The sequence below is a fragment of the Equus caballus genome, chromosome 10 (genome assembly GCF_041296265.1).
Source record: "Equus caballus isolate H_3958 breed thoroughbred chromosome 10, TB-T2T, whole genome shotgun sequence".
Taxonomy (NCBI): Eukaryota; Metazoa; Chordata; class Mammalia; order Perissodactyla; family Equidae; genus Equus; species Equus caballus.
Window position 1 is genome coordinate 13,770,454 of NC_091693.1, and position 19,416 is coordinate 13,789,869.

At 54.6% G+C, this 19,416-nt stretch overlaps 3 protein-coding genes across 39 annotated transcripts in view; 1 reads left to right on the forward strand and 2 right to left on the reverse strand.

The window, feature by feature from the left end:
* Positions 1 to 9,825, reverse strand: part of LOC102148130 (cell adhesion molecule CEACAM6-like) — a 436,353-nt gene extending 426,528 nt beyond the window's left edge. For 14 of the 31 annotated variants that reach the window (XR_011422390.1, XR_011422414.1, XR_011422401.1 and 11 more), the window contains exon 1: positions 2,501 to 2,593. The gene's annotated coding sequence lies outside the window, so the exon portion shown is untranslated. Of the gene's footprint in view, positions 1 to 398; positions 684 to 1,215; positions 1,371 to 1,773; positions 2,791 to 2,871; positions 3,056 to 6,540; positions 6,643 to 8,733; positions 8,856 to 9,562 lie in introns of those variants that run through there. The other 17 variants (XR_011422402.1, XR_011422400.1, XR_011422397.1 and 14 more) reach the window with 16 other exon arrangements.
* On the forward strand, positions 7,638 to 9,931 carry CNFN (cornifelin). 6 transcript variants are annotated; one of them, XM_014739036.3, is made up of 5 exons: positions 7,638 to 7,739; positions 8,310 to 8,497; positions 8,944 to 9,054; positions 9,483 to 9,619; positions 9,715 to 9,931. In XM_014739036.3, exons 2-5 carry the CDS (start codon positions 8,461 to 8,463, stop codon positions 9,802 to 9,804), a joined length of 375 nt encoding a protein of 124 aa, XP_014594522.1. In that variant the 5' UTR covers positions 7,638 to 7,739; positions 8,310 to 8,460; the 3' UTR covers positions 9,805 to 9,931. The 6 variants fall into 6 exon arrangements, with proteins under 6 accessions (XP_014594522.1, XP_001501180.1, XP_014594647.1 ...); XM_001501130.6 differs by having other exon boundaries at positions 7,680 to 7,773; positions 8,371 to 8,497; XM_014739085.3 differs by having other exon boundaries at positions 7,683 to 7,739; positions 8,371 to 8,497.
* A 3,377-nt stretch (positions 9,932 to 13,308) lies between these two features.
* The window catches only part of MEGF8 (multiple EGF like domains 8), a 39,986-nt gene continuing 33,878 nt past the window's right edge, over positions 13,309 to 19,416 (reverse strand). The window contains exons 38-41 of one of the 2 annotated variants that reach the window (XM_023651367.2): positions 19,197 to 19,367; positions 18,938 to 19,068; positions 18,302 to 18,434; positions 13,309 to 16,275 (exon numbers count right to left, since the gene is read on the reverse strand). In XM_023651367.2, coding sequence (XP_023507135.2) covers positions 15,007 to 16,275; positions 18,302 to 18,434; positions 18,938 to 19,068; positions 19,197 to 19,367 — 1,704 coding nt within the window. In that variant the 3' untranslated portion in view covers positions 13,309 to 15,006. The remainder of the gene's footprint in view (positions 16,276 to 18,301; positions 18,435 to 18,937; positions 19,069 to 19,196; positions 19,368 to 19,416) is intronic. The other variant, XM_023651368.2, reaches the window with a different exon arrangement.

The following is a 19,416-nucleotide window of genomic DNA, read 5'->3' on the forward strand; positions in this document are numbered from 1 at the left end:
AAAGATGAGCACAAGTTTGCTAGGCAGAAGAAACAATGTTGTGAGAGCCAATGGACAGTGATCAAGGCCTCTCCTGGCCAGATGAGGTGCAAAGTAGAGAATGGACTGAGGGGCCCCGAGTGGTCAGGAGCAGATCCTGAAGGGCCTGGAGTGCAATTTGGACTATAAGTGGAGGGCTTTGGGAGCCACAGAAGGGCTTTGAGCAAGGGAGGGACAGGATCAGCTCACGGCAGTGAAGAGACTGCTGGGACATTGGGGGATGGACTGAAAAGGGCAAGACTGAAGCCCCAAAGGCAAAGGAGGAAGCTGGGGGCAAGGAAAGACCAGGCCTGGGCTGAGGCTGTGCCCATGAGGGTGGGGAGCAGGAGTAGGAGTGGAGCAGATCCAAGAGCCATAACAGGCTGGATGAATAGGATTTATTGAGGGTGGAGTGGAGATTACAGGAGAGCATGGGGACGAAGATGACACTTGGGTCTGGCTGGGGGAGCAGATGGAGAGGGAGGCTGTCTCTTTATGGGAGGAGGCTCAGTTGTGTACCAGGCAGGTAAGAGGTGCTGAGGGCTGTTTTGCACATGGAGAGATCAAAAGGTCTTCGAGACAATCCAAGGGAACATCCAGAAGGCAGCAGGAGGCAAGAGAGCAGGCTGGGCATTCACTTCTGGCTGGAGCTGAAGGACTAGAACCTGTCCAGGAAGAGTGGGCAGATGGGACAAGCAGGCTAGGACAGAGAGAGTCCGGAGGACCATGGTCCCCAGTAAAGAAGTAGGCAGTGAATGGTGAGTCCTGGAGGGTTGTAAGGAGCTGCTGGAGAGGGAAGAATCTAACCAGGAAAGAAGAGGATGCAAAGCAAAGGGACTGTCAGGCGGGAGGGAGTGGTCTGCCTCAGATAAGGACTGTTCACCTCAGGCCTCAGCAATGAGCAGGTGGGTCCTCAGGGACCTTGTCCAGAGCCATTGGAGGGCCATGGGAGGTAGGCAGCCAGACGTGGAGGGTTGAGGAGGGAGTGGAAGGTAAAGGACTGAGCCAATGGGTACCACAAGCCTTTAGCTATAAAAAGGTTGAGAGAGAATTCAAGGGAGCTTGATGCAAGTTGTTTTTATGTGTGTGTTTAGAGATGATAGAAAATGTTTTAATGTTGCCAGGGAAGGAAGGGAAAGACATTGGAGCAGAAATACAAGAAAGCAGTCCTGGGGATGGAGAGAGGGGCATCCTTACCTCAGAGGCCCTCATTGACCCAACAAGTGACTTCTGAGTCAGGGCCTGTGATGGGAGATGGAGCCATAGCCCAGAACTCTCCCTGAAGGTCCAGATCCACTGGCCCGAGTCACAGTTCCGCCCGAGTTCCAGCTCATTGGATCCCTTGCTTATTTCTGCCAAAATAGTCATTACCCACCAACTGTTCCTCTTTCCTGTCCCCATCTCAGGGATGACGCCATCATCCCCAAGTCCTCTAGGCCAGAGTTCTGGGTCTTGTCCTGGACATCCCCCCACCCCATAGCCCATCAAGCCCCATATTCTGTTCTTTCTGCCTCCTGAATCTCTGCCTTATCCCCTCGGCCTGTGGCCTAATCCAGGTTCCATCCTCTTCTTCTTGGGTCCCTGCCCAAGTCACCTTCTGGGCTACTGGCTCCCAGTCTCATTCCTCCAGTTCTGGCTCCAGCTCTGACCCAGTCCTCCCCTGCTCTAAACCCTTCCATGGTTCGTTAATACCCCCCCTCCCCCACCCCGGGCCTCAGGACAAACTCCAAGCTCCTCAGCCTGGCCTCTGCTTACCTTTTCATCCTCTTCCAGCCTTACAGTTACCCAGGCGACAGGGGCCGGACGCCTTCCGCTTGGGCACCACAATAAACTCCTGCATGCCTCCCTGTCTTTGTTCATGCTGAAACACTGTCCCCTACGCTCTTCACCACCTTTGCTTGGCACCTCCTGCTCCTCCAAGACCCGGCTTCAATGGCCCCTCCCCTAAAAACCCTTTCCTGACCACGCCAAACCCAAAAAAACTCTCCTGGACTCCTCCACTTCAGCACATCCCTGCCCATCAATGTGTCAGTCTGTCCTCCCATCTGACCCGGGCTTGTTGAGGGCAGGGCCCAGGCCTGACTCATCTTGGTCACTACCATCGCCCAGCACGCGGCCTGCCACACCGGAAGCCTCAGGAAATTTATTTAAATAATGGGTGGCTGAGGGTGTGCATGAGCGAGTGTGAGTGAGTGGCTCTACCAGGAAATCAGTGAGTGAGGGAATTAATGAGGGCAGGAAGGACTCAACGGATGGGTGAACAGGACAAGCAGGAGCCCACGAGAATTAGGTGCAGGGTGGGAGGAGTGGAAAGGATGAATATCTGAGATTGTGCTTCCTGAGCTCAGTTTCTCCAACAAAGCAAAATGGATAGTCGCCCCGGCTAAGCTCCCCTCTCCGCCTCGAGCCTCACCAAGTACCACTGTTTCCCAGCCGAGCTATGTCCAAAGTCGCAATACCAGGCATGCTGGAAAGGGTTTACCTGGCCGGATCCTCAGAACCTGTTCCCTCACAAGCCGGCTCCAGCCTCTGCGGAGCGGGCTTGTATTCCTACTCCGCAGGTTCCCGGCCTATTGGCAGGCTGGCAGGACTGGCGTCTTCAAGAGCCTATCGCTGTCCGACTTGGGCCGTGGCCCCGCCTCCAGGGAACGCGTCTTGTGTGGCCCGGGGAGGTAGGAGGTGGAACGTGTCTATTGGCTGGATGATAGTGATTGACGTCATGGGTAGCTTATCACAGCTAGATTCCGGAGGCCTCCCGTGTCAGACCCGCCTCTGGAAAGACAGGATGGGGACGTAGTTGAGGGCTCGGCCGACTGCAGAAGGGCCATGAATGGGGTTTCTGGCGGCACGTACCTGGGCTCTTCGCTGGCCTGAGCCTGTCCTGATGGAGCATGGGGACTTGACTCCAAACTCCTTGCTCCTGAGGGAGGAGGGGACGGAGGACCCGAGAGAAGGGACTGGGGACTTGAGGGAGGAGGAACTGGGGCCGAGACCTCTGGGTCTGAAGTAAGAGGCTGAGCGTCTGGATTCCTGGATCCTGAGGGAAAAGGGAGCTGGGAACTTAAAAGGTCGGCGTCTAGAAACGGGGACTCCTGGGTCCCAAGAGTCACTGGCCTGCCCAGGGATGACAGATTTGCGGTTTAAGATTTTATATGGCTATTTATGGGATTGGAGCCAAGCCTTGGCCCCAGGCAAGAGTTCTGGGTCTTGTGGTGGGGCTTGTACTAGAGTTGAAGAAGAGGCTTAAGGGAAGCTGTGGCCTCAATATGTCCTTTCCTCATCCCTAAAAGGGAAGCCAAGGGCGGGGTGCTGTCTGCAAAAGGCACGCAGAGCAGGAGACTTGAAACTCACGTGGAGACAGAAAAACAGAGATACCAATGGAGAGATTAAAATATTGAAAACAATAATAATAGAGCTCTCTTGTATGGAGTTTACTGTGGCTAAGCATTTTACATAATTATCTCATGTCTTCCTAGTAACAACTCTAAGAGATTGGATTATTATTATTATAATCTCCATTTTACAAGTGAGAAAATTGATGCCTAGTGAGAGAGAATCAAGATATAGATGTAAAACGACAAGAGAGACAAAACACAGATGGAAATAAACAAAGAGATAAACACAGACAAGCCTAGAGACAAAATAAAAGATAGACAAGCGAAAAAAGGAGAGAGGCTGAGAGCCAGGACTTGGGGGAGGCGGGGCGCAGGAGCTAGGGCCTGGGACTCCTGGATCCTGAGGGAGGAAGGACCAAGGAAACTCTCGGGTATTTCTTCCCCTGACTACAAGATATCAGGCTTGTCCTATCCTTCCTGCTGTGGGTGCTGGGCCTGGTTGGGGCCAAAAATAGTGATTAAGGGGGGCAGATGTGTCATTATCCTATTAGGAGGAGATAAGAAAATGATTCATAAGGGTGCCCCAGGCCTGGGAGGGGCCTTTCCCCCATGGTCCTTGCTCTTTGATCTGGACAGATCAGGCCTAGGGAGGCCCCAGGAGGGGTAGGGTCCTCTCTGTCACTCTCCATCGCTGCATCTCCATCACTCAGAACTGTCACTGAGGTCCACCATGGGGAAGCCTGGGCCACTCTGGGACAGCCACAGCTTTCCTTGTGGGTCTCCATCTCTCTGGGTCTCTACTTTCCCCTAGACCAGTGCCCTCCAGAGATCAGGGCACATAGCAGAGGCTCAACAAATGCTTATGGGATGGATGGACAAACACCTACACCTCTCTGTGCAGCTCTTTCTCTTTCCCTGCCTGCCATCTCTCTCTGTGTCCCCATCATGATTCTCAGCCTCTCCCTGGCCTCATTCATCTCCTCCCACCATCCCTTTCACCTTGCGTTTCTTCTGAAGCCTCTGGGCCCACCATCCCTGTTAGAGAGAAACTGAGGCTCATTTTGAAAGGAGTCACCCTCCCAGGGTCCCCTGTAGGACATGTAAAGGAGTAGCTGAGAGAGAGGTTCTCCAGTCCCCAATACAGACACACTTCTGTCACCTCAGAGTCAGAAAAGCAAGATCACATCAAACATGTGCTCTTAAAACACCCATTTGGTAGGATCTTGCATTTGCACCCACATAATCAGAGAATCACACACACAGCACATACAATCACCTATGAACATAAACATAAGCACACAATCACAGAGTCACGGCACTGACAACACACACAGAAATAGCCTATTCCACATGCAAAACAGACACCCTAGTTATACAATCATATGCCAAGCCACTGACAGGCTGCTCATCCAATCCATCCTAGGACCATGAGCAAAGACTTGGTCTTGTTCACTATTATCTCCCCAGCATGTAGAACAGATCATCATCATCATCACCATAAACACAAAAATGTTCCCTACGTGTCAGGCACAATTCTAAGCATTTCACAAGAATTAATTTGTTTAATCCTCTCAACAACTCTGTTCACAACAACTCATTTTGCAGATGGAAAAATTGAGGGCCAGGGAAGTTTAGTGACTTGCCCAAGGTTTCACAGCCAATAAGAAGCTATCAGGATTTGAAGTCAGTGTTCTGCCTCTGGAGTCCATCACACAACGATGCCACTCAATAATTCCCACCTGAATCCAGTTAGAATTACAGAACCTCAACAGCTGAGACCACACCCAACACAGGTGCACCATGCATACATAGACTCACAGAAGGGCAATATAGATACAAACAGAAAAGACCCCTCATGTGTCACACCCCAGAAGAGGAACACTCAAAGAGAGACACATTGTGACAATCCCCACACAGACGCACAGCAGCCAGAGAGGCACGCACCACACAGAGAGACACAACACACCCAAACCCAGACTAGTGACACACCCAGAGCACCCCGAGTCCATCCTGTTGTGCTCCCAGCCCTGCTGGACTGGCCTTTGAGGAAGCAGCAGGCTTAGGATGGGAAGGGGGGCCACCTCACTTGTCCGCTCAGCCTGACCGGTTCTACCAGGGCCATGGATGGCACCACCTGCCTTGTGAAACCCGTGTTAGGCAACTGGACCCAGACCTGGCCTGGATGTCCCAAATATTGGATGGAACATACTTATACTTAAAAAGTATTTGTTGTTTATCTGAAATTTAAATTTAACTGGGTGTCCTGTATTTTATCTGGCAACTCTATTTGAGGGGGATGGAGGCCAGATGCCTGAAGACTCTGCCATGGTCACTCTTCAGTCTGCAGGCCTCTCCTCCTCCTGCCTGCTGCCCTCCTCCTCACCCCCAAGCAGGCCACCTCACTGCTTCCCTGGTTCTGATTTCCTCATCTACATGAATTGCTGTATCTAATTGGAGCCCCCAGGCTGTGTCAGAGTGAGTGCAGGAAACTCAAGGACAACTCAGGATGTCATCCTGAGAGCCCCAGGGTCCTCAGAGATGACTGACCCTGAGTCACCTGCAGCCCATGGTCTGGACAGCTGGGGAGATCGGGCCCTTTGGCTGCCTCCGTGGGACAGAGCCTGGAGATGGAGAGAGATGGTAAGACAGGAGACAGAGACCCCAGGATAAGGGCAAGAGACACAGAGCTTGGGAGAAGAGAGACTCAGAAATGGGGACAGCGAGAACCAAAGAAATTTGGAAACAGATTTTCAGAGATGAGAAAAGAGAGAGAGATTCAGAGCTGGTGAGACAAAGATGCAGAGATGGGGAGACACTGTGCAGAGATGGGACACTAGAACAGAAAGGGAGAGATGTTCCCCAGACATTCAGGCTCCAAGACCAAGTAATGGACATGCACAGGCAAGATGCTGAGTGCTGCCCATAAAGCACTGGGGGACAAGGACAGCAAGCCATCTGGGGATGCCAGGAGACCAAGGTTCAGGTCCTGGTGCATTGGCCCAGGGAGTGGAGGGAAAGAGGGGATCCCAGGCCAGCAGGGTGATCCACTTGCCATCACCCCATACCAATACCCAGTGGGGTGACGACACCACCTTCTCTTCAGCTGACACCCCAATTTTCTGGTGCCTCCTACATTTTTGGGGTGACACCCGTGCTGGGAACCCCACCCGGTTCTAACGCTGCTTACCTCACTGAGTCACCTCCAACCCCGCCAGGCCTGTTGAGGGGAGACTTTGGTGACTCAGGCAGCCAGGCCCCCAGCTCTTTCAGCCCTCAGGAACGCAGCAGTCTGGAATCCCAGGACCCCAACCCTACTCAGGGATGCAGCCTAGCCTAACCCAAGAGTGTGGACCCCCAGCCTCATCCTCCCTCAGACCCAGGAATCTGAGCCCCCTTTCCCTCCTCTATTAGGGTCCAGAGATCAGGCTCCCAGTGCCCTCCTCCCTCAGACCCAGGAGTGCAGGTCCTCGGTCCTCTGCTCTGTTACGACCCAGGGGTTCTGGGCCACATCCACCTCCTTCAGGAACCACGGCTTCTCAGTTCCCAGCCTTCTCCCTTCCCAATTTGGAGGTGGGGTGAGGTATGTTTATTTACTTTGATTCCAGCATGAGTCACCCCCAAAACACACTGCCCCCCCCCCATGTGCCCAGTGGCCCTGAATGGGAAGAAAATGCTCCCTCTCCCAGGGAAATGGGGACCTCACTAAGGATGCTGGGAGAGGCCTGGAAGGGGAATCCACTCTCTCTCACACCAGTAGCCTTTCTCCTCTCCCCCTGTCCCTTCCCTGTAAATGGCTGTGGTGGTCCTGCCTCCACCTACCTGCTCCTCCCCTTCCCATCCTTGTGTCTCTCTTTTCTGAATCTCTCTCTCCCTTTCTTGTTAATTCTCCCCAGATCTCTGTGGCTCAGCATTCTTTCTGCATCTCTCTCATCTCTTTATCTCTCTCTCCCATCTTGGCCCCCCCCCCCCTTGTGTCTCTCTGTCCCCCATTCCTATCCCATCTCTCTCCTTCTTTTGGTCTCTGTGCTTTGACCCAGCTGTGCCCCTTGTACCTTCTCTCTCCCTTCTCCCCCCCATCTCTCTGTCTCTCTCTACCCACTCCCCTTTCTATCTCCAGTGTCTCATCCCTGGATCCTCTACCCCATGATTTCCTCAGTCCTGTGAGACAGCGAGGCAGGAGGGGAGGTAGGGGGTTGGGGGATGGAAAGGGAGGGAGGGGAAGTCCCAGTTCGGGGAAGACTGGCTTGGCTCCCTGGGCAGCTCTGTCAGAGCTCCACCCAGGGCCCCATGGCCTGCCCAATATAAGTAGCTCCTGGCCGAGACTGAGAACTCAGTGCCGGTGTCACCCACATCTCTGTCTCCATCATCACCATCGCAGTCCTGCAGGTAGGAGCATCCGTCTGCAGCCTTCTGCTCTGAGGTTGGTGCTTCTGCTCTGTTCTCCCCCACCCCATTCCACTCCCATCTCTCTGTCTCCTTGCATGTCTCTGATGGTCTATCTCTCTGGACACCCCTGTCTTTCTCAATGCCTCCTTTATCCCCCCTTCTCAATCTGAGTGGCCCTGGATTGAATTTGGAAGTCCTGAGGTCCAGCTCCCTCTCTACTACTCCCCTTGGCCTAAGCCCTCAGATTTGGGGCATTTCTCTTCACCTCCCTGAGCCTCAGCGTTCCATCTGTGAAATGGGCTTGCAGAAAAGTCAAAGTGCTGGGCAGCTGTAAGCATTACTGCAGGCATCTCTATGGGCACCTGGCTCTGATCTCTTTCTCCCCTTGTCTCTGACTCTGCCTTTCTCTGTCTCTTGGTCTCTCTCTCCAGCTGTGCATCTGGTATGAGGAGGGTCCTCTGGGGTCTGTCGGGCAGCTATACAGAGATGGGCGAGTTTCTCGCCCCACCCCATACATCCCTACTCCAGTTTCTCCCGGCTGGCAGGCTGACTTGGCCTCTTTCTCCCCAGTTCCCTTCCCCTTGAGAATCCAGCCCCAAGCGTCCGTGCCCCTTGCCCTCCCTTCCCCTAGTATCCAGCATCCCTTGGACTCTGCTGCTCTCTCTGCTGTCACCGCTGCCACCTCTGCCATCCCCAACGCCACCTCCTCAGGGCCAGCAAGATGCAGTTTGAGATGCGAGACAACGTGAAAGGCAAAGGTGGGATCGCTGGATGGACCAGCCACCCTTCCAGTCCCTGGAACCTGGCCTCTTCCCTCCCCTGGGCACCCTGGCTTCGAAGACAGATGGCGCCTGCTTGCACCCCAGAGGCCCCGAAATGCGGGAACTCAGCACCCCAGGCCCAGACGTGGAGGAGGCAGCGGCACGTCTCGGCCCCGCCCAGATGTGGCGCCCACCCTTCCCCAGATGTACAGGAGCCCCCCACCCAAGCTCACCCAGATGTGCAGGAGGCAACAGCAACGGGGACAGACCGGGGTGTTGATGCCCAGATGTGGCAGAAGGGAAGGGCGAAGCACAACGGTGTCCCTCAGTGGGCGGCCTGGTGGCCCCGCCCATACTGCCCGGCAGAGGGAGGGACAGCATGGGTGCTGGGCCCGGGAGGCACCGCGAGGCAGCCCGCTGACCCCTGTCCTCCACCTCCGCAGCCATGTCCTACCCAGTGACCAGCCAGCCCCAATGTGCCAGCAGCAGCTACCAGACCCAGCTCAGTGACTGGCACACCGGTCTCACAGACTGCTGCAACGACATGCCCATCTGTGAGTGTCCCCTAGACCGGGGGGAGAGCAGGAGGGGAGGAGTCACCTCTCACCCCCTCCGGCGCCCTACTAACCCCACTCCCACCTCCCTTCCTTGGACCCTGAATTCCTACTCTCTAACCCTCACCCCTTCCTCGGATGCCCAACACCGCCTAGCTTCCAACTCCCCTCCGACCCTCAACCTTCCTCCCGCTTGGACCTACAACTTTCTTCGTCGTGGCCCCGACTCCCCCTTCAAACATTATTTCCCGATCTCTAAACCACCCCCTCCTCAGACCCCTAATTCCCTCTGGCACCTTTACTTCACTTCTTCCAACACTCAATTCCCTCGGGCACCCTCATCTCGGCTCCGCGGACCCTCAGCCTCGCCCCTCCTCGAGGCGGAACCGGCAGGAGGCCCCGCCCTGACATCCCGGCGCCCGCCCTAGGTCTTTGCGGCACCTTCGCCCCTCTGTGCCTCGCCTGCCGCATCTCCGACGACTTCGGCGAGTGCTGCTGCGCGCCCTACCTGCCCGGAGGCTTGCACTCCATCCGCACCGGCATGCGCGAGCGCTACCACATCCAGGTGCGCACAGGGCCAGCCACCCGCGGGAGCAGGGGCTGGGGAGTGGCCTCCTGGGACGCAAGGCGGGCTCCTAACCTCTCTCTCCCACCCTCTAGGGCTCTGTCGGGCACGACTGGGCGGCCCTCACCTTTTGCTTGCCCTGCGCCCTCTGTCAGATGGCGCGGGAACTGAAGATTCGAGAGTAAAAAAGTTCTCTCCCTTCTCCTTTTCCACCTGTCACGCCTGGCCACCACTGCCCGCTCCTGGGAGGACCTGCCCCTCCCCCATATCCCGCCACCAGAAATACACCCGCAATAAAAACTTGAAAACCAACTCCGCCTACATCCATTTTGTCCCATGGAAGGAATCTGGGTGGAGAAGGAGGTATGGTGAGGGAGGAGGGGACACAAGGAAGATGCCTAGGTGTGGAAGGAGGAGTTCCTGCTGCGTATGACATTGGCAAGTCTCTTCCCTCTCCAAGCCAGGGAGTCCTCACTAACAAAGTAAAACCACTCACGCCTTAGCAGCCTACCTGAGACTCTGCCCAGATCCTAAAAATAAGCAAAACCAGAAACGCTGTCTTGGTTGAGTCCAGACACTCAAGTTCAGAGAAAAATTTAGGAGAGCCCCTCTGCTCATTCTAAACCTGTGGACTCTTGGCCTATACACAATTCTAACACGTTTGGAGGTCCTCTGTCCCCAGAGCAGAGAACTGCCCAATTTAAGGTTCTCTGGAGCTGAAAGGAATCCTTAACGATTGTCCAGTTCAACCCACCCTCTTTACTGCAAAAGCAACTAGCAGATTAGGAAAGGTCCTGGTCTCCAAACTGGACAGACCTAGGATCCAATCTTGACTCTTGCCACTTAGCTCCGTTATCTTTGTGAATTAATAAACCTTTCTGAGTCTATTTCCTCCTATGAGGATAATCCCTAATATGTCATATGGTGACTGTGAGAGCAAGAGATGGAAAGGCCAAAGAGTGAACTCAACAAACTGTTGTTGTTATTATTATTTTATGTATACTATTACAACTATTCTAATATTAATATATTGTTTGTATTATTTGCTGTTATCCATCTCTCTCTCTTTCTCTCTGGACCTGTGTATCCAACTATCAAATGACATCTTCACTCTGAATATCTAATAGGCATCTCAAATTTAACATGTCCAAAACCCAGCACTTGATTTCCCCCTCAAACCTGCTCTTCTCACAGTCTTCCCCATGTCAGGAAATAGCAAGCCTCGTCCTTCAAGTTGCTCAGTCACTTTGTCTCTCAATGTTCAATCTGTGGACAAATTCTCTTGGTTCTACTTTGGGAATATATCCACAATCACACTTCTCCCCACTCCACTGCCCCACCTTGCTCCAGCCACGCTCTTCTTCAGCCTAAATGAACGCAGGAGCCCCCCCGCCCCTTAGTCTCTTACCTGAGGAGGAGCCCAGAGAACACCTGAGTTAGGTCACAACCTTCCTGTGCTCAGAACCCTCTCATGGCTCCTCCCACACAGAGCACACACCAGAGTCCTCACTATGGCCAAGGACCTGCACGATCTGCCTCTTGTTCCCTCTGTGACCTTGTCTTCTCCTTATTCCCTCCACTCCAACCACATGAGGGCCTTTGCATTGGCTGTTCCCTCAACTTGGAATTCTCTTCCCTCAGATGTCCCTATGGTTCATTCCTTCATTCAGCTCACATGTTGTCCTATGCGAGAGCCTTCCCTTCCCACTTTACATTAAACAGCAAGTACCCTCTCCCCGCCTTCCCTGCCTTGTCCTTCTGGTCATCTCCCAACATACCGCATCCTTTACCTACTATTGGGGTTTCCACTGGCTTGTCAGCTCCATGAAAGCAGAGACCTTCTTCACTGCTGCATCCCCAGCACCTAGCACAGTGTGGGACCCATTGTAGGTGGAGATATGAGTGACCACAGGTGCGGGACATGGGCTTAGAAAAGGGAAGTGATTTTAGAGGTAATGTGTGAGGGTCAATGGAGAGTCACACAGGTTGTGTCTGAATCTTCGCTTGCCTATTAATCAGGCCTGAGTTCTTAGGCAAGGGACTTAGCTTCCAAATGCACAAAAGAGAGGAACAGAACTATAGCTCCCAGCAGTGATGTTGGGAAGATTAAAAGCCTCATGCCAAGCAGCCAGCACAGTGCCCAGATTGTTGTAGGCCCTTGGTAAAATGTCCCCCCCCCCCCCCACCTTTCCTGAAGTCCATAGGGCGTCAGTGGCCACCCCTGGGCTCGAATCCAGGCCTCAAGCCTCCCATGCCAAGGCTTTCTCTCTTCCTGCCATGAACCTTGCACTCAGGTGCATGGAAACTGGAGAGAGGTGACAGCTGAAGGGCTGACATGGAGGGAGGAGGAACATGTGCTATGGGGCATTTGTACAGGGGCATCTGCACAGCAGTGACAGGAGTTGGAGGGAGAGTGGCTCTGCGTCCCAGAGGTCCAGTCACAGTGCAAATGCTCTGTTTAGGAAGGCAAAGTCACAGGGTGACGGCTAGGAAGAGCTCTCACCAAAGGGTCCAAGCATAACACAGAGGAGTCTTGAAGACCCACCTTAGTTCCTTCGTGGTCATGCAGGGTAAACTCTCCACTGGCTCCAAGACTCTCTCAGGCAGCGCATCCCGATGCTGGTTAGCTCCCCACTAGGGAAATTCTGTTTTATCTCCAGCAGAAACTGGCCATTTTGAACGCCTGTCCTTAGCTCCCACTCTGCTCTGGGACAGGTCTCAGCTGGGTTGACCTGTGCTATGTAAAGGGTTCCCTCCTAGGGCGGTGGAAGAGCATGCTGGTCAGGCACGTGGATCTGAGAGTCAGACGGCCTGGGTTCAAATGGCAGCTATCACTTAACAGCTAAATAATGTCTATGAACTTTTGTTTTCTCATCTGCAATATGGGGATTACACGGTACCTACCTCATACGGTGGTTTGAAGTGTCAAATGAAACCACAGCATTAATATGCCAGGGAAACTGTCTAGCATATGGTACTCAGTAAACACAAGTTCACAGTCATGTCTTGGAGGTTAGGTACTACCCTCAGCTCCTAAAGGCAAAACGTGTGGGCAGAATAATCCCTGAAAATCCCTTAAATTGCCATAAATTCTGAAAATACTATGATATTCACAGAACACACACACCACCTTAATCCAACTCATTGCCATGTCCTTGGCTAAACATCAGACGAAACCGCCAGCTTACGCCTAGGGGCCAGCTGGTACAGAGAGGTACACTGTTTGACACTCCTAGCAAGACTCCCACACTGAGCAAGGCTGCCAGAGGGGATAGAGACCTCCCGCTCCCACCTCTCCTCACATCAGGGCTCTTGCTTGCCCAGGGGAGTGGCAGATAAAGACTCCCATGATGCTTTCTGTTTGGGCAGTGAGAGCTTGCTTGAATTAGAGAGCTCACCGTGCTAGGGCCTCATTTCAGTCTCTGTGCTGCCTGAACTATTCTCTTACATCGGGGGCCAGAATTAAACCCAAGCCTGGGACTAAGGCAATCTGTTTCCCCTCCTGAGACAAACTGGGGTGTCCCTGTGACAGGGCCCTGGGGAAGGATCAAAGGCCTCATTGCCCTCACATCCCCTAGGTTTGTCCCTTCTGGGGAACAAGAGCTTCTGTAGTGGCATCACTCCAACTCCTGCCTAGAAGGGGCAGCAAGGAGCCAGGCCACGTGGCTTGGAGGGGGCACCACGACAAATGCATTTATCCAATTTATTCAGCGCTTGGGTGCTGGTTCTGAGAGCCAAGACACCCCATCTCTGGCATGTAGATAGCCCTTGGACACAAGCCTTCCCACACTCTTTATTTGTTGCATCCATTACTCCCCCCTCTTTCAGATGGCCTTTTAGACTGAGGCCCCCAGCAGAGGGGAAGACAGAGGGCCCAGCTCCCCAGGGTCAAGGCAGCAAGGGGATAGAGTCTTGGGAAAGGAGAATCCCAAGTTCAAGATGGCTAGAAGGGGGAGGGGGGCCTCAAGAAGAGGAGCTCAGAAGTCCAAGGTGGTAGCTGGGGCAGCCCAGTCTTCAAGGCAGCATTGTCTGGGAAGAAAGCTATACATTGATGACTCCACGTTTCTATCTCCAACCTTGGTATCCCCCCATGCCACACTGTGCCTCGGGAAGCATCTCCTTTGTCTCCTCGAGCTCCCTCTGAGCCAGGTGACCCTAGTCCTGGAATCAGGTAACAGCACCTGAGCCTTGTCCCTCCAGCCTAGGGGTGGCTGCAGCAGCCTCCTGTTCGCACTGGCCCCTAGGCTGCTTCACTGTCCTACCTCTAATCAGCTGCATCCCTCACCAGTACAGCTAATCCCCTGCGCTCAGTTCCTTCTGCCGAAACACTCAGAGTGGTTTCTGCTAACCTGGTTAGCAGAAGAGATGTCTAAAGGACATCCTGGGTCTAAAACTGGACTCCTGATCTTTCCCACAAGCCCTAGTCAGTCCCATCTTAATAAACAACCTCACCATCCACCCACAGTTCAGGCCAAAGTTGAGGTCATCATGGATTCCTCCCCTCCCTCACCCTGACATCCATGCCATCATTATATCCTTCCACATACATCCTGCATTTGTCTCTGACTTTCCCTCATGGCCACCACCCTGACCTGACCCATTGTCCTCTTGTCCCCCTGCTGCCTCTCTCACTCTCTCCAATCCATTCTCCACACCACAGCTGAGTGACCTCTTAAATAAGTACATCAGATCCTGTCATTCCCCCTCATAAAACCGTCCAACACCTTCCCATCATCCTGAGAATAAAACCCCAAACCCATCTGGGGCCCACAGGCCCCGGGTGATCCGGCCTGCCTGTCCCCAACCTCATCTCCTCTTCACACTCGCCCTGGGTCACACTAGCCAGCTTTCTGATGCTTCCAATAAAAGAAGCTGGTTCCCACCTCAGGGCCTTTGTCCTTGCAGTTCCCTCTGCCTGGAACCCACTTCCTACAGCTCTTCCCACAGCCAGTTCCTGCTCAGTCTTTGAGTCTAGCTTCTCAGAAGGCCCAACTGACTGACTTGACAGCACGGTCTCTCACAGCCACATCCTGTTGACATCTCACAGCATTTCTTCCTCCCTGAAATGATCTTACTCGTGTATGTCTGTGTGTGTGCACGCACGTGTGCGCTGATTGTCTCCCTTCACTAGAATCCAAGTCCCACGAGGTCAGGGAATCTTGTCTCAGTTCCTACTCTGCCCAGTGCCTTCAACAGTGCCTGGCACGCAGTAGGTATTCAATAAATAATTGCTGAATGCAGACGAAGGCCCTGTCTGGGGACCACAGGAGGAAGGAAACTAGAGGTCTCTGTGGACAGTGTCCAGGGGACCCCAGGTGGAGGGACCCCAAGTCCAGGGTAGCCCCGTCAGGGGACTCAGCTGCTGTGGCTGGAGACCCCGCCATGGGTCAGAGGGACATGCTGGTCAGGTTGTCCTGGCTCAATAGTCCCTTCCGACCTGCACCAGCCCCGTGCCCACTACCCCCAGCACCCCCGCCACCCCCACAGTACTCATGCAGTCTGTGCCGCAATGTGACAAGGGCTGACCCCAGGCAGGCGCCATTGGGTGCGTGGGGCCCACCAGGTAGCTGGAGCAGCAGTGTGGCCACACCGGCCATGCCATCTTCGGTGGGCTCAAGGGTGATAGGCCCGGCTCGCAGGCCAGCAGTGGTGGTAGGGATGGCTGGTGGGCAGCAGCCCCCTCCCACGGGTCCCCAGGGCCCACCAGCCCCTGTCAGCAACAAGGGTGCCAAGAAGGGCTCGGAGCGGCGGAAGGTGGGTGGTGGGAGCCCGGCTGGCTTCCAGGTGGGTGCTGGGGCAGCAGGGTCGGGAGGGAAGCAGACGGTGACCTTGGCGAAGGGCCGGCTGGCCATCTTGGTCATCTCTTGCAGGTGCCGGCGCTGCTCCTGCCGCTGGTCCAGGGCCTGCTTGGCCTTCCAGAGGAGTACGCAGAGTGAGAGGAAAAGGAAGAAGCAGGAGAAGAAGACAGAGAAGAAGACAAACAGGTCGATGTGGGCCTGGTCCTGCCGGAAGAAGAGCAGGCCCTGTGAATCGGCTGAACCGTTGGCGCCGGGCCCATTTGGGTCTCCCACACCCAGCAGCAGCAGGTAGAAGCGGCTGGACTTGAGAGCATGGTGCTCATGCGGGTAGGTGATGACCAGCCGGTCCCGCACGCTGCGGACCACCAGCACTGCTGAGGGCTCCGTCACTGTCACATAGGTGATCAGGCCCCGTGGCCACACCTCCCGCACCCGTGGCTCCGCTGTGGTGCCCGGGACAGTCCCGGGCCCTGGTCCTCCTGGATCCCCGGTCCCCCGGGGCCCACTGTCAGCAGGCGGTGGAGGGGGTGGGGGGGGTGGAGGAGGCTGGATATGCACGGTGTGGACACCCGTGTCAGGGGCCACACGGACTACGAAGGTGTCGTAGGAGGTGGAGACATAGAGGTCCACGGCACCAAAGGTCACGTCCAGCGTCAGGCGGATGTCCACATTGGTGAACTTGGGCTGCACACCAAAGAGGACAGTGCGGCCAGGGCCCAGGGCCCGGCGCTTGGGCTCGTGGAAGCAGTTGGTCTGGGACGTGGGGTCCAGGCAGCACTCCTGCTCCACGGAGATGAGGCGGTAGCACTGCTGGCCACCCAGTGGGCTCCCGTGGAATGACTCCCGGCACTTGGCACACTGTGGGTGGGGTAGGGGGTGGAGGCAGCCATCAGGGATGAGCTCAGTGCCCAGCCGTCCTTCAAACACGACTGACATTCTGGACCTATTGATAAGTAGCCACTGCCCCTGGTTCCCCCAGTGCCCCAGCAGCTTCCTTGTGACCCCCAAACCTCCCTCAGATTGCACAGACACCACCAGGACCCTACACTCCAGCACTGTTGTCCCCAGTGTCACTCCCAGTGACTATAGCACCCTGATGCCGAGGCCTCTGGACCTCTGAGGCTCAGAGATGAAGAAGAGTGACTTAACCATGCTGAACTTGAGACTCTTCCTCTGTACATAGGTAATAAACACAGCTTGCTCCTGGACTGCTGAAATCATAGCACACGGTGGGCCAGCCTCGCCTGCCAGCCTTGCTGTTTCTGGACTATTGGTATGTCCCACCTCAGGACCTTTGCACTGGCGGATCCCCTGCCTGGAACCCTCTCTACCCACCCCTGCCCCTCCATGTCTGCTTTACTCAAGTGTCACCCTCTCCCTGAGGGCTTCCTTGGCCACTATATCTACATTTCTACTCCCCAACACTTCCTAGCCCTCCTTTCTGCTTAATTATTCTCCTTACTGGTCCTCACTAACCCACTGTACATCTGACTTACTCATTTGTTGCCTGACTCCACCATGAGAAGGTAAATTCTTTGGGGACAGAACATTTCAATCTGTTTGGTTTCCTACTGTGTTCCTGCCCTTGCACAGTGCCTGCCACATGGCAGCCGTTCAGTAAATGTGTGCTGAATGAATGAGTGGCCAGATCAAAGCTTTTTGATTCCCGTAGCCCAGCTGAAACCCCTCAGTCTCTGGGATCAGAGCAGGGTCAGTCCAGGCTCCAAACCCAAGTGGCTGTCTGAGCTGGGGCAGGATATTTAATGTCTCTGAGCCTCATTTTCCTCCTACATCCACAGCTCACTGAGGCCCCAGTGTGGCCCTGACAAGCCTTCCACATCTGTGCTGCCTCCACTGTATCCACAGCACAGCACCAGCGCAGCGGCAGGCACTGCCTACAGCACAGCTACAACGGCTATCATGAGAATCTAAAGAAAGTGCTGCTTCAGAACTGCCAACAGAGCTGCTGGAGAGGGTGGGGGTCTGAATTAATCTCTGGGGCTGTCTGTTTTGGCAAAGGCCAACAGGCCTTCTGATTATGCATCAAGAAAGCAAAATTTCTGGTCCAGGATGGAAATGTTAGGGGTCAGCAAGGCTTGTGAGCTCTGTCACCATTCTAGGTGGAGTTGATCTTGGCAGAAATGATGTTTCTGTAGATGGGCGGGGGGGACTTAGGCAAGTAAGGAATTTTCTCTTCCCTCTCGAACTAGAGAGAAAAAGGTGGGTGGGTGAGGTGGTGGGAGCCGTACTTCAAAGAGGGAGCATGGAATATCACCTCTGTGGGAAGCAAGCCTGCAACATGGCAACCAACTAGGCTGAAGAAAAGGGAAACAGGCTGACGGGGAATTTGAATCTGGATATTAGTAATAATATGAGATCCTCTGTTAGGCCCAGGTTATCAGGTTGGGGCTGCCACTTGAGGGAAAACCTGCCTAGACTGAAGCCAACACAGAGGAAAGCAGAGTCAAGATGCAATGAAAGAGACTCCTGATGGCTTTGTATGAGCACCTGGATCTGGCCATTCCTGAAGGTAGACTCCAGATCCCAGTTTTAAGAACCAATACATTTGCGTTTTTGCTTAAGCTACTATGAGATGAGTTTTCTGACATTTGTAACCTTTAAGTTGTGACTATCTGCAACGGAATCTGTCTCCTCACCAGCCTGAGAGCCCCCCCAACAGGCTCATTTCTGGGTCCCCAGCATCACTACCCAGGGCTTGAAACTGACTGGAGCTCAAGGATAGTCTATAAAGCTGACGTTGATCCCATGACCACAGATATCAGAACCATGTTGTCGGTCCTGCCTGGGTCAGGCTACCTCATCCCAGCTCTGACCTCTCAGGGGTGTGGAGCCCTTGGCCCATAACTTGCTTCTTCCGCCGCACCTGGTATTTGTAGCAGTCTCGGCGGTCACTGGGGGAGCTGCCCTGGCACGTGCCTGTCTCCGTGTTGTTCTGACATGGGCAGCCCGTCCCGTCCTGCTCGTTACATGTATCCGCATGGCCATTACACTGGCATCTGAGGAAGGGGAAGAAGACAGAGCTACAGGGCTCCCATGACTTACAGGGGCCCAGGCTGGGTGCTGCCTCTGTGAGCTCCAATCTGTGCAACAGGCCAGAAGAGGAAACTGACACTCACAGAGGTCAAGCCATGTGCTCAAGGCCACAGAGTCATTAAGTGGCAGAATCAGGATTAGTCCCCAGGTTGGACTGACCATTCAGAAGGAAGGGGACAGAATGGGGAGGCTGTCTTGAGGCCTCTCCTCCAGCGGCTCTCTCTTCTTGCCCACTAGTCTCCATCGGGGCTGCTCTGTAGCCTGTGTTTCAGCATTGGCCTCTGAGGCAAGGGGTCTCCCACCTGAGTCTAGCTGATTGCCCCCAACCTCTGCCCCAGCCTGGGGGCTCCCTGGGGATTTCACCCTCTCCTGACTGAGGGCAGACGAGTGGGGAGGGGAGTCTGACTGGGGAGAGGAGTGATTCCTAGTGAGCAGGGCAAGGGTCCCAGGCCCCCCTTCCACTTACTTGGTGCACTTCCCATCCAGGAGGAAGTAGCCGTGGAGGCAGCTCTCACACTTGTCCCCATAGCTATTATTCTGGCAGCTCACACACACTGCCTCGTCTTCACTAGGACCCTCTGTCACCCAGTTTTCAATCTGGTCAAGGAAGGACAGAGTGATCACGAAAAGGCATGAACAGCTCCCTCCTCCCTCAGACCCAGGAATTCAGACCCCCGGCCTCTCCTCCCCCAGGTCCAGGAACTTGGGACCCTAGCCTCTTTTACCTCCTCTGGATCCAGCGAGTACTTCTCTGGCTCCCTCCTGGCCATTTCGAGCTCCTTCCTGGAGACACAGACGTGGCTGTTGCCACGACAGAAGGCATGGCAGGGCCGGCAGGTCCCACCACCCACAGCTGAACCCACGAACAGTGGGAGACACTGCTCACAGTGGCTGCCCTAGAAACCAGAGACAGGGTGATCAGGAGGTTTGGGAAATCACAGGGGC

What these genes read in the sequence shown, in the direction of transcription:
- CNFN (XM_014739036.3), top strand. Translation starts at nt 8,461, where the DNA reads ATGCAGTTTGAGATGCGAGACAACGTGAAAGGCAAAG. An exon ending in CTGCAACGACATGCCCATCT is followed by an intron (nt 9,055 to 9,482) that starts GTGAGTGTCCCC and finishes CGCCCGCCCTAG; the next exon opens with GTCTTTGCGGCACCTTCGCC. An exon ending in GCGAGCGCTACCACATCCAG is followed by an intron (nt 9,620 to 9,714) that starts GTGCGCACAGGG and finishes CCCACCCTCTAG; the next exon opens with GGCTCTGTCGGGCACGACTG.